At 40.0% G+C, this 13,951-nt stretch overlaps 1 protein-coding gene across 4 annotated transcripts in view; it reads right to left on the bottom strand.

The window, feature by feature from the left end:
- ARFIP1 (ADP ribosylation factor interacting protein 1) overlaps window positions 1–13,951 on the bottom strand; it is a 51,505-nt gene that overhangs the window by 12,869 nt on the left and 24,685 nt on the right. For 3 of the 4 annotated variants that reach the window (XM_054990006.1, XM_054990007.1, XM_054990009.1), the window contains 5 exons: window positions 13,461–13,556; window positions 10,852–10,964; window positions 3,831–4,052; window positions 3,142–3,299; window positions 1,932–2,106 (listed from right to left, as the gene is read on the bottom strand). In XM_054990006.1, the coding sequence (XP_054845981.1) occupies window positions 1,932–2,106; window positions 3,142–3,299; window positions 3,831–4,052; window positions 10,852–10,964; window positions 13,461–13,556 (764 nt within the window). The remainder of the gene's footprint in view (window positions 1–1,931; window positions 2,107–3,141; window positions 3,300–3,830; window positions 4,053–10,851; window positions 10,965–13,460; window positions 13,557–13,951) is intronic. The other variant, XM_054990008.1, reaches the window with a different exon arrangement.

The raw sequence follows: 13,951 nt of genomic DNA, 5'->3' as shown, positions 1-13,951 counted from the left end.
GCACTGGCACTCCAAAGCCATTTTAAAAGTTTAGCAGGCCTTAGTAAGGTAGAGGATCTTTCAGATCTGTCCCAAGTCACTGCTGAAAATCCACTAGGGTAAAACCTCAAAATTTGGTCTCAATACCAGCTTGGGTGGTATTCTCATTTATAACCAATTGTTCATGGCACCGATATTTGACATGAGGTCAGCTAGAAGTTTGTTGTCTATACTGTTTAATTTCCCATGCTGTATACATTTTAAAGATGTCATGTCAGCTATGATTTATTGGAAAGCTGTATATTTACAAATATAGAGACATTTATCCCAGAAACTTCCAATCACTTATATTTGCCACTTAAAGTTGCAGCCATCTGCAAGAGTGTGGATATGATTGGCTGAATTTCATGGAGTACAATCTGTACAAACACAGACTGGGCTGGTGTAACAGGCAGTGCTACCAACTGTCAAGGACCCTAGATGTCTTTTAGACTATTAGTGCATAGTCAGTACAGCTTTTATTCATTGTGAAGACAGAGAAGAAGACAGATCACAATTTATCTTAACATCTGAAGTTGCAAAACCACTTTTCTCTCAGGGCATCTATAGTGAATAAGGTAAAAGCAACAGTATTAAAAGAAAAGTAATTATATCAACAAAAAACCTAAAACGACTATCATAATTTCTGTAAAAGTACTGAAGTTCTGTTAAAGTACTGTGAAATGAGAAGATTTCTTGTTATCAGAGAAGAAGCCAGAAATTAAAAACCCAATAAATGAACAGGTGTGTGTGTGTGTTATGTGCCGTCAAGTCGCCTCCAACCTATGGCAACCCTATGAATGAAAGGCCTCCCAAAACATGTAAATGTGATGAACAGGTAAATATATTTACTACACGGGTAACAACTCTGAACATCCTTCTTCCCCCGCAAAGCCATAAAACTAAGGGCTTTCAAACACCAACAGAACCAGTGTCATTCAAGGCAGCCAGACACTGGGTTCAGCCAGTGGGAAAACACCACAGAACAGAACCAAATGGTGCCCAGCCACAAGCACAAGGCATTCCTTTGCTTCAGTTGCTTCTGTTGGGCTAAGTTGCAACACTATCCCTTGCTTCAGTTTGGTTTGGGTGGAAAAGATGTGATTCTCTGATGTGATGTTGGTCCCTTTGCTTCACTTTGGTTCTGAGGGGATTCCATTCCCATACTTCAATTTGCTTTTTTTTCTGGGATGAGTGCAGCTTGTATTTGGGAGCATTCTTTGGCCATAGCAGCCTTGTCCCAGTGTGTTTCTGCAACAGGAGTATGCTTTGACTTTCCCACCATAGGAATCAATAGAGTGGCTGGGGGTACCTTGTTCAGGGGCCCATAGAATTGGCCCCCTGAGTTCAATCTTCCTGAAACTTGGATGTTCTTTAGAGGACAATTAGCAGTAGATTCCCTGAAATTTTGGTGAAATTTGCTTGAAAAATTCCATCCCCAGATAGTCCCCACCCCGATATTTTTTCCCATAGGGAATAACAGAAAGTAGGTGAGGGCATCTTCTTTGGGGGCCCATAAATTTGCCCCCAGGGTCCAATCTTTATTTGGCTCTTTTTATTGTATTTTAAAAACTGTTTTCAATTATTTAATTTCTGATTTTTCATAAGCCCCTTCAAACTACTGGGAGAAGCAGGGTACAAATATAGGGCATATTACCAGTGACAGCCAATATTATTCTAAATGTGGTGATGTAATTATTTGATGATGTTCATATATGGCAAGTCAAGGAAATAAAATGAGGAAGTAGAAATAAAAAATTAAGTTTAATATATACATTCAAACCCACTTTGGCTGTTATCTATCTGAATTTTTTTAAAAAAACCAAATAGATCATTGCACTATGATTTAAAGATCAGATGATATTTTGGTAGGTAATTTACAAGTTAATTATCAAGAAGCAAATAAAAATTACCTTGTTTTCCTCCAAAAACTTCAATTTAACGGACACATCATTACGCATTTTGTCATACTTTTCTTTATGTATCTGAAAAAGCTGTTGCGACTGCTCAATCTTTGGCAAAGTATTGGCATCACGTGGGCCAAGATTCAGTTCTTCTAGATCTGTGCGATAAGCATCGTATTCGATCCTGAGAAAAAAGGAAGTTAACATGAGCTGCACAATTTATAGAGCCATCCAGTCACATTTCTTAAAAAATAGTTTATATATATGACATGCACATTTTATTTTCCCCTTAATTCTTGCAGTTTTACACTTTGAAAGCAACTACAGTTTAGGCATGCATGTTGCAGACCCACAGCTACAATGTTGATGCACTTTGCATGTGGGAGGTAAGTAGCCCACTGCCCATGCCACCCTGCACCCCCACTTGGTCCCCTGGGGCCCCTGGAAGACCTAGTCTGTACCCATTCTACCTTCAAAATATAAATCCTCAGAATTTAATTACTGAAAAGTGGAGCAGAGAATGTTAATGACCATGATCTGTAGAAATCATTTACATGTAAGTAAGAGTATTTACTGTACATCCAGAATTTCTTTGTAAGTGTTCCCCACTATCAACACAGCAAGTTATTTTTAACTGAACTTCAGGATTGGAACTGCAACAGGGGAACAATGAAGCAAAACATGGCTGCATGTATGGTTTCATTAAAAAGGTAAAGATAGTCTCCTGTGCAAGCACCAACTCGTTACTGACCCATGGGGGGACGTTGCATCACAACGTTTTCTTGGCAGACTTTTTGTTATGGGGTGGTTTGCCATTCGCCTTCCCCAGTGTGGTTCTATTACAGGCTTCCAAATACATTGTTGAGATTGCAGCCTCAATATTTAGCATTAAAATTTGTTTTGTGCATCTTCATGTGGTACATGCTCAAGGACGTGTATCCTACCAGCTTTACCACTGGCCCAAGAGGGAGGAACTTACCCAAGTACCTTTTTCAGTTCCACATGGCTTTTTTTACTAAAGCCATGTCCCAAAAATCTTTAGCACAGCTGTTTCAGAGGTCAAAGTGGGCCCTCTCTTATACCAGTGGAAAAGTTGGTAGAATCCAATCCAGCATTTCAAACTTAGTTCATATTAGAGCATACTAACTGTTCAACAGAAGGATAACTTGAGTCTCAAAACCTTAATTTTAACAATAAATAACATTGGATAAACCATTACCTGGCACTTTCATACTGTTTTACAGTCATTAACGTATCCTCAATGGTTTTATTCACCAAAGTGTTCACACTGGCAATAAAAAAGCTAATTGCTCCAAGAAGAGTTTCACCATTTTTAGCAAGAAGTTTCTGAGTATCAGCGTTATATCCGAACTCTTCCTGTTAAAGAAAGACATGGTGGTGGTGTTTTTTAAATTATTCTCAACTGTTCATTACATACTAAACCACACTTGTACTATCAAATCAGTCAAAAGATTTCCATCTCCAGTCATAAAAAACACAGGCAATGCTTGCTAAACTTCATTAAACTTCTTTCCTCATTCAAGGTTGTTAAGGCTCTTTCAAACAATTTGTGTATAAAGATGCATATATACCATTTTAAAAGTGGAATGACTGTTTTAGATACATATACTAGAAGTGAAGCCACTGTATGCTGCTGCATATATCAGGCAGCCAAGACACTTTCCATAGACCCCAATACTTTTTACTAGCTTATTATAAAAAACAAATGGTAGAGATTAGCTACAAAGTTGTTTAACAGACAAGGCAATAAATCATTCTTTGTACATTTTCTTCATTTCAAAGAAGCCATCAGTTAGTAGCCAATCTTACTTAACACTGAATGAAGCAGATTTAGGAATAGCAACACAGCCTGCATTTGTGTAAATTTCTAATGCAATTAAATCTTACGTGGAGTTCTAATGATTTCAAACTCAAGTCTGCAAATGCATCTCCAAGTTGTCTTTGGGTATGGACCATCTGGAAAAGCTGTGTGGACAAGATCTGTGCCAGTTTCAGGACATTTTCGTATTTCTTTTTGTTATCCCTCAGGACTTCTATTTGAGCTTCCAACTCTAGATCTACTGTTCGTGAACCTCGACCCAGTTTCTCAGAGATTATCTGACGAGTACACTGCAATTTTTGAAAAACAAGAGTTTAAAATTAAGTAAAAGATACTGGTTGATGCTCAGTAGTTTGGAGGATGCATGAAATAGCTTATACATCCAATTAATTTCAACTTCCTTTCTTTCCAGGCTTCTTGTTTCTCTTTAGTCAATTCATTCCCATAGTCAACTAAGGGTTTCCTTGACGAAATGTATGGCCCTTAGACCTCCAGTGGAAGGAAAAGAGTTCATTTCCAGCCCTGATATTTTTCTGCACAGATAAAGGATACTCTACATCTATCCCCTTTCATTTAAGGCTGAGAAGTGTCCAAATATGGATATCCCACTTAATGCCTCATTATTTAGGTTCTCATTTATCTATTTAATTAGATAACCATTTAGATGACTAATAAAGCAGAAAACGCTATGGTACAAAACCCCAATAAGCAATGATAAAAACCCAAAAACAGTGTTTAAAACATGTACAAGAATGTAACTTTTGATGACTAACAGATATTCTCCAGAAAGGGAATGAAGAAGGTAGGGATATATGTTCAAAGAATGTCAAGATAAAAATATACTTAGTTTGAGAGTATTCAAACACAGAACCTATAACTGGCATTATACTTCTGGTACATTGCAGTAAAAGACCTATTAACGTAGAACTTAATTAGATTAAGTGTGATTTCACAAGATTCATGCTATAGGTAAATGTTGGCTGTTTCCCCAAAAGATAGAGATAAGGTAAAAAGGAAAGACAAGAAAGCATGTATTCTCCCACACTCAGGATATGCTGCCAAAACCCAAACTATTATTGAACCTTCATATCCTGTTTGGTATAAAACAGCTGTAAACAAAAAAGTTAACTGAACACCAAGAAGGGTATTCCACTACAAGACTACAGAAAGCACTCAAGTTGGCATACACTTTAAGTGTTTTGATTGCTAAAGAGAAAAGTGTCATTAGCAGTTCAAGTCAAGACGTTTTGTGAAAAAGTAAACATGTAGCCTGTGCTGAAAGATCAGGCAGTGCAATCTACACACATCAGTATGTATGGCTTAGTAAATTGAAACGATGGGTGGAAAAAACTATGATTATCTTCATTGGAAGCTTGCAAGACAGATGAAGATGACAGAAGACTGGATCAGCCCCTGTATCTCTAGTTAGAAACCAACCTAAGATCCAAGCCACCAGACACATTCACTTACAGGGGGAGAGTACAGAGTTGCTGCTGCTCTTATTCTTGTTATTGCCTTAAACTAAGTTTATCTTACCACTCCACTACCATCCGCAACCCATCACTGTAACTGCCACTTGAGGCAGAAACATTTGGTCAGGGGCCAGCTGGTAGCCTCTCATAGGCCACATTTTGCCCACAGGCTATAAGCTGCAAATCCCCTATACAAAATGTTGTGCCCTTAAAGTAACTTATAAGTTACTTTAAGACGCACTGCACCAGAGATTCAAAATCTAGAATTTTAAATGGAGACTTTACAACACTGCACTGATTTGTGCAAATGATCTTTTGTGAAAGGCCAATTAGAGCAAGTTAGTAAAATTGAAACTGGTTGTGTCTGCAAAGAATAACATGCATTATTTCTAGCTAAAGGGTAAAAATGTCATTTTGGGTTACTGCTGCTATGTAGAGGCTCAAGAAGGAAAGAACTCATTAAAAAGATTTCAACTCATCCTGAAAACAAGAGACCAGATGACTTCAGCATTACTTATTCTTTTGAGTACCTCTAAATTGAAAGCCTGTAGAACTTAGTTAAGTTTACGAGTATCTGAGCCAAGCAGTGGGACACAAAGAATGTGAAAGCACTTGCCATTTGTTTTTGGGTTTTTTTTAACAGATGGAACATCTAAAAGGAAAGGTTAATTTAATCCTTATTTTAAACAGACCTGAGCTCTGGAGAAGGGGGTTAGGATAAATGAACAATTAAGACATAACTGTCTTCATTCCCATTTCTCTTCAACCAAGTACTGTTCAACGGTACAGTATACAATTTCAAGTATTATTCCAGTCTAATTCATGGCTATCACCATATGACTTTGTTCATAGTCAGCATTACTCTAACAAGAACCTGCTTGTGTTCCAAGGCAATTCAGATGATCTGCCCCTTCAATCTTCTGAGATGTGTGCATGTGTCTGAAAGTATAGGCAATGCGGATCTATTTCATAAGAGCTGCAGGATAGATAACACAACAGGGCTGCACTTACCTGTAACTGTCGTTCATTGTGTGGTCTTCTGTGCAGGCACACATTGGACTGCGCAGGGGCAGGCCACCCATGGAGACAAAAGTTCTAAAGCTTTCCAGCAATTTCTACAGCGCAAGGGGCACTCCCCTACCCTCAATACGAGCTGGTTCCTTCCTGCCAAACTAGCATATAACTAATGCTCCGTGGCAGCCCTCCCTTGGCTGCCACAGAGCATCAAAGGATATATGGAGCCAAAAGCCTTCAGCAGGGAAAGGCGGGAGGGATGTGTACCTGCACAGAAGACCACTTGATGATCAACAGTTACAAGTAAGTGAATCCTATTTTCATCTTTGAGGCTTCTGGGGAGTCCCACACTGGGAGACTCACAAGCTCAGTTACCTTGAAGGTAGGTATGAGCTCATTACTTGACGTGACTCTGCAAGATAGCTTTGCTAACAGCTGCATCACTTCTTGAATCTATTACCATGTTTGATAAACACATGAAGCTCAAACAAATGCTGTATACTGTGGAAAGATTTACCAACTGGACTCCAGGTACCAACTGTATTATTTAAAACAGCTAGTGTTATTTTGTTGTTGTTTGATGATCTGCTGAGACTGTACTGGATTTTAATTGCTTTTGTGTAACTGTTAACTAATTGTCAGGTTCAGGTGTCCCCCCACCCCGCATGCACCCGTCCGCCATGGTGCCACCTGCAGAAACACCGCCTTGTCCCTGACTGCTGTTTTCTGGGCCGCCTAGTCAGCTCCTGCATGAGAGGCTGCCCTGGCCAGCAGGCTTCCCTCTTTTTAAGGCCTCAGAACTGGGGTACCCCATGCTGGGGCGATGCCCTTTATTCAACTCTGAGACCCCTAAGGAGGCTACCCTTCACTTCAGGAACAGACCTCCTCCCTCCCCCCTCCCCCGGGTAAGGAGACTTCTTTTATACCCTCCCCCTGTCTATCAGCCCTGCCCTGGCATCCAGCCCCCAGCTCTCAGGGTGAGGCCCAACACCTGGGCCAGCGGCGGCCCTTAGCCACTCCTGGATCCGGCTGGCCATTCCCCTCTAGCCCCGCCCCCTGACTGGGGCTGTTCCCTGCAGGCTGGCTACTGGTTGACCCGTTGCCCGAGGCTGGCTGCCGCCCCGAGAGGCTCCAGGAGGCATGGCTGTGTCAGTCCACAGCCCCAGCTGGTGTGTGCATCTTTGGACTGCTGCCATGCCCACGCTGTGGCTCGCTCCTGCTTCCGGCCATGTCGGGCTGGCCACCAGGTGCCTGCTGGGGCTGCGGCATGGCTCCACTGGCCAGCAGAATCCTTGGCGACTCACCCCCTCATCACAGTGTCACACTTCTTCCTGCAGCCAGGGCCTTTTGCATCCATGCATCCTTCTCCGGCTCCTCCAGGTGGTTTCCGTGGGGGAGGCGTGGTGGGAGCTTGACCAGAGTGTCGGCAGCAGCACCTGACTCCGGACACTAATAAAGATCTTTATATTTCTAAACAGCAGTTTTTATTTCTGAGTAACACTCCCTTGGGACCGAGCAAGGGTTTTCAGGTGGCTTTGCCAGGTTAAAGAAAGGGCTTGTCTGGGTTCCAGCTTTTGGAATCAAACACAAGACAACCACCTTACTCCTCTGAAGAGTTTAGGTTCAGTAAGGGGGACAGGGGAGCATCACAGACACGAGAGGGCATGACAGCCCAGGGCTCCATCCCTCGAGAGTCAGAGCCCGACAAATGCCTTCTCATGGGTTACAGCAGCCTGCTGGGGAAAGAGGGAAGGAAGATCCACATTCACCAGCAGAACGGTAGATACAATCTACAGCTTGCATCCTCCTTTCCTGCCCTGGCAATAGTGCTTCAGCAGGTCACTTGTGGAAACCTGATATAATCTTGAAAGTCCCTACTCAAATCTTGTGCCAGTTCTTCGGACTCCACAAAGATGACTCCTTGTACACAGAAATGGCCAAATTTTTATGAACTTTCTTATTATCAACTTTATCAGGCTTAATAGCTGATGAAGGAAGCAGTGACTTACAGGAAACAAGAAACTCAAGAAAAATAATATCAGCAAAATGACAGAGGTCTGAACACAGATTCTGTTTTAAAAGGCAACTAAGGCACAAAATACACATTATGTTTTCTTTGGTTATTTTAAAATATTATTATTCTTTTCTGACTGCAGCCGCTGGGGGAAATATGGGGAGAGACAGTGGCAGAGGAGCTCTTTAACCCATTCCTCCCACATCCCCTTACCACAAAAATAGTCAGCTGAGCTACTTTTACCTCTGCTGGAAGAAATGTAAAGGGATCGGCATTTTTTCACCCCGCAGGAATTAAAATGGTTTTGAAGACACCATTGAAAAGGCAAGGAAGGAAAAGATTAAAATAGCTCCTACCCTCACAATATTTTCCCTCTCAAAAAAGCAGTACCAGGTATTGCATTTAGAAAAGTCCTTTAGAATGATTACAAAAGAAAATGTAATGCTGGTATAAGTCAGAGTTAAAAGTTAGATAGGGCTAAATAAATGAAGAAAATAAAATAGAAGCCAATTATTTGACTCAATTCAAAGCCAGTTCATTCAAATAAATTGTCTCGCTCTCAAGTAGTTCTAATGTAGTTGGACGGAAAATCAATTTTACAAACCAATGTATTTTTGATATAGTCAACAGCCCATCAAATGACTGCACAGTAGTTTATGGGGCTTTGCTTCTGACAGTAACAATGTTCAGCTGTACATGTGCTGAAAATACAATTAAAACAGCAGGATTGGTCCCACTCACTCCACAGAAGCATATCTAACTTCTGTAACATCCATGCATACTTTCTAGAAAAACATTACTCTTTCACCTCTAAAATGGGGAGAAAGATGACTGCATTATCTGGCAGAGATATACTGAGTCATATCCATTGGTTGTTTCTACTGGAAAAAGGACATTTTGCAAATGCAGTGAACAAACTGTGTGTGTACAGGGAGAGAAGCACGAGTTCTGTTCTGCTAACGGAGCTCTGGTTTCAGTTGGTAGGATACAACTGAGTGGAATGAAACATGCATGTTGTTTTTACATAGGATGACAGCATGTAAAGTAAGGTAATCTAAGGATGGTGGCACGGCAGGTACACTGTTCTCCATGACATTTTGTATTCACGCAGTTCTGGATGTGCAAAAAAGCCCACTGCATTTCTGCAGACACAAGGAATATTTGGAGTCCTTGCAGAAAATGGATATATTACATGAATGAACTACTTAAAGAAATTATACTATAAAGCTAATTATATTAAGTTTTCATAAACTGAAGAGGTTTGGTATCCTTCCTTCCCAGGTTACTCTATTAGATCTGGAAATCTGCTACATTATATCCTAGGGAATTAGAACTGTGGTATGCATGCCTCATGGCAGTAATCCTTCAACCCCAATCTCTTCCCAGGTGAAAGTATGGACCAGTGGTTTTCAAAGAGTGAGTCAGCACCCAAAAGTGGGTTGTAACTTACCCACAGGTGGGCTGTGAGGCCAGGAGGGAGGAGAAACAGTGTGAGCACTGGGAGAGAAAGCACTGGGAGGCTCATGGCAAATTTGGGCTTGCTTCTATATAAAGTACAAAATGGCTATGAAATACAGTCTGATGCTCAGTAAAACTCTATGTTTATAAACAAACATTAAACATATAAACTGGCTCAGTGTTAACTGGCCTGAGATTCCTGTATTTTATATTGGGAGAGGGTCCAGAAAAAGTACAATATATTTAGAAGTGGGCCCTACTTTAAAAAGATTGGAAGTTTTGCTATAAGCTGCTAGTGTCTCAAGCAGGCCTATTCTTGCCCCCCACCTCTACCGACTGCTCACAGTATTTTATGATTTCTGAAAGGTACTCACACCTCATTGGGCAATATTTGGAGGCTTTTAAAAATTTACAAATTAATGTATTTCCTACAGAGTTTGGAAGTCTTCACGGAGTATGTACAGTAGTTTTTTTGCTGACAGCTCAACTTTGCTGCCTTACCAGTAGGCACTGGAACATCAAGTTCTTCAATATCAGTATGAGTGACGTAGCTGTGACAATATGAGCAGCACTGATGGGTGGGAGAGTTTTGACATAACTCATTATTTTATATATCTAAGGAGTGGCAATTAACTTCACTGAAAAATCTGCTCAAAGGTAACATAAGGAAGTCTCTACCCTGATCATAGAACAGCACCATGGAAACACAAATTGTCTCTTGCTTTACATTTGAAATCCACAAACTCAAAAACCATGAGATGTAACAATGGAATTTAAGATCTTATTGTGAACATCTCACAGATGGAAGTGTTATTAGTGATACAATCCACTCCAAATTCAGCATTTATGCTACATAATCATTTCGAATGACTATTGCCTCATTTTAACTCAAGACAAGTTGACACACTCAAAATCTTTGACAAACTTTTGAAAACAAATTATGTTCCTTATTACATACATGACACTTTTCCAAAACCCTTCTCCATCCCCCAAAAGGACACTGTAGCAGGAGATTTTTTTTAAAAAGTCAGTCTTACTTGGACTTCTCTTTCTGATAAACTGCCATAACCTTTTATACATAAAGCAAAAAAAATCAGGACACTAAATTACAATAATTAAATCAATACAAACCTTGTAAGTATTTAGGCTCCATCTCCTCACAAGCTCCAGTTTTTCCATTGCTGGATTCTTCACCTCGTCTGCTAAAACAACTGGTCCACTTCTTTGCTGCATTTGTTGACTGCCTGTTGAAGAAGGCACAAATGAAAATTCACTCGAGTTGATGCAACTGCAATAGTGAAATATTTAAAATACAAGGCTACAAAATAAAATATTTTCCATATCATTCTGAAGAGAACAGCTCACTAAACTTAGCACTGCTATTATAATAAGTGAACCTTTCAAAATAAGATCACTTGGGCATTTGTACTGTTTTTTTAGTAATCTAGACCTCTGCTGGTAAGAGAACCATGTTCAAATCCTCAGTCTTTTATGGAAGCTTGCTGGATGACCAGGCGCCAGTCACACACTTTCAGCCTAACCTATCTCACAGGATTGTTGTGAGGAATCAATGGAGGAGAATTATGTAAGCCATCTTGTGTCCCCATTGGGGAGAAAGGGGGAATATAAATGAAGTAAATAATTAGTAGTCTCTCATAACCGTGCATTTTTAATAATAAAGTAAACCCAAAACATTACTGAGTTAGTCAAATGCTTCATTTTTCACAATATGAAACAGAGATATTTGTCTCAGCATACTGGGGAATTAGGAATATTCCCAGGCGCATGGACAATATACAGCATTCACCACAGACCATTTCACCAGTTTCTTAAACTGTGGCTGCGAGTCTACTGAAGCTCAGCAGGAAGCAAGCCACAGTGGATTCTAAGTGACTTTAGAGCAAACAAGCACAGGGCCAGGCCGCAGGAAAAACAGAGAATATCACTCTATCTACTCATCTATAAAGGAATCCCATTAGAAAGCTAAAATGAATTCCTCAAAGCTAATATACAGTTAAAGAGAGTAAAAGACCCATATAAAAGTTGAACACCCACAGAGTGTACGGGACTGCTGTTTAAATACTCCCAAGAAGTATTTGTACTCCCTCCAGCCCCTCCCCTACTTCTGTAACACCCTCATTTACAATCACAAGAGTTTTCTAAGGGCAGCTTCACATTTCATGCAGCAGATGGTGCGGGCATTGTGATGGATGCTTAATGCATGATGCAGAGATACCAAACACACAGGGACACTTGCTGGGGACCTGCAATTGACCCCAGAGCCCTTGCATGTGTCTACTATGTGATGCATTGCCCATTCAGATTTTGATGTTCTGGAAGACATGTGTGAAGTAGTCTTGACGAAATATATATATAGTGACTCTGGAGAATGTTGCAAAAACACTAAAATGCAGAGGGAGGGAAGAGCCACAAGAAGATTTCTTCAAGTAGCAAGAGCTACATCAGTGCACAAAGTTTCAGATCAGAATAATTCTTTCCAGTGCACAGTTATACAAATTCACACGGTGCATCATTTTAGTGCTTCCCAAGTATAGAAATTAATCTCTGCCATGATGCTTAAGCCAAGAAACGGCAGTAGAACCTAGCTCTAGACCAAAGTTCATAAAATAATCTAAAGCAAAATGCTAATGGATTTAGAAAGGTCATGATAAGGTTATTGAATCCAAAAATACAAAATTCAAATTGTTTTTTAAAAAGTTTCTTCCTGTAGTAAATCACAACCCATCTCTCACTTCTGCAAACTGTGCAGTGTTCTTTCACAGTAATTCTTATACAAACTTTTTAAAAAGTGTCAAGCAACAGCTTGCCAGCACAAAGATGAGCTGCCAGGGCTGAAGGGACTCCAGTGATGATGTTATTTTAGTAAACAGGACAGAGCATGCTGAGACACATATCAACCCGCAGCTCTAAAAACTACAACCTGAACTGTTTGCCAAGTACAATAACATAACCTAGCAGGAACATGTTTGGGGCACAATCAAATGGCAATTGACAGCACTCTTGTAGAAGAAAGGGGTAGTGGGAGAGGGGAAGCAACCAATCTGATTTGCACTGAGACCCATATACAAGTCAACTCTGAGTTGTTGTAAAATAGGATGTATTTACATGGAGCAGTTAACACAATTACTTGATTGCAATGCTCTTCATAAGCAACAACAGTACGTTCAGCGTTCTAGTCACATCTGGCTTTAAAAACTGTAAAATCTAGAGACTTCAGAGATTCCTTCATACTGTTGACCATCAGCATAATATACTTGCAACTTTATGAAGTCTGTACAACACTCCTATTTGTAGCCAAGTAAATACTCCACTTTTACAAAGTCAAGTCATGAAGAAGAAAACAATTTATTCAAAGCCAAATAATCCATGAATAGCTTAAATTGGGCAGAGAATGATTAATTTACAACAGAGCACAGAACATTACTATTTACTGATAGCAAAAAGGAAGACATAGCAGCAAGGTTAATTGCATAGCTTAAACATATGGTTCATCAATCCTTAAAGTGCAGGTTTCTGAATCAGTAACGCTGGTTATTGCTTTTAAAAGGAGGAAAAGAGTGAGGAGAGAGATGAATACTTTTGGTTCATTTGTCAAGTGATAGAATCAAAAAGCAGGCATTATACTTAGTAAAAGCAGCATAAGAAATCATAAATCATCATTGTGGTTGGGAGTTAGTATGGTATCAGCAAGGGTGTTATCTGCTCAGACCCCAAAATACCTTTGGGAATAATTAAGTCACTCCCTTGTCCAGCCAGTCTGCTAGCTGCTGCATTGCTAGGAGATATAACAGGTGACATGGGTGGTGCTGAGGAACCTGGAAATGGGACATACACCATGAAAATTCATCTGTATTGGACATTTCTCATGCAAAAAGACTAAATACTGCAGAAAATACCTCTGAAATAAGGAAGAGGGATCTCATCTGCTGTAGAAACACTCGACGACAGTAAATATCCTTAGCAATTAAAAATATTTTTGTTGAAATTGTTTATACATATCCATCAAGTAGAGAGCGTGAAAGATAGAGAACTTATGAGGAAGTCTTCCAACATTCACAATGAAATAGTAAGGATCATTTGAATAATATGAACTACTTCCATTCAAAGCATTTATATTACTTTAATTTAAAGCTGACAGGCATCAAGTGTATTATAAAGGGACAATGTCTTTCCAAGATGACTTTGGGGGAATGGGAGGCTCTGGCACTTG

The sequence above is a fragment of the Eublepharis macularius genome, chromosome 10 (assembly GCF_028583425.1).
Source record: "Eublepharis macularius isolate TG4126 chromosome 10, MPM_Emac_v1.0, whole genome shotgun sequence".
Lineage (NCBI taxonomy): Eukaryota > Metazoa > Chordata > Lepidosauria > Squamata > Eublepharidae > Eublepharis > Eublepharis macularius.
This window is presented reverse-complemented; position numbering and strand designations above follow the sequence as displayed.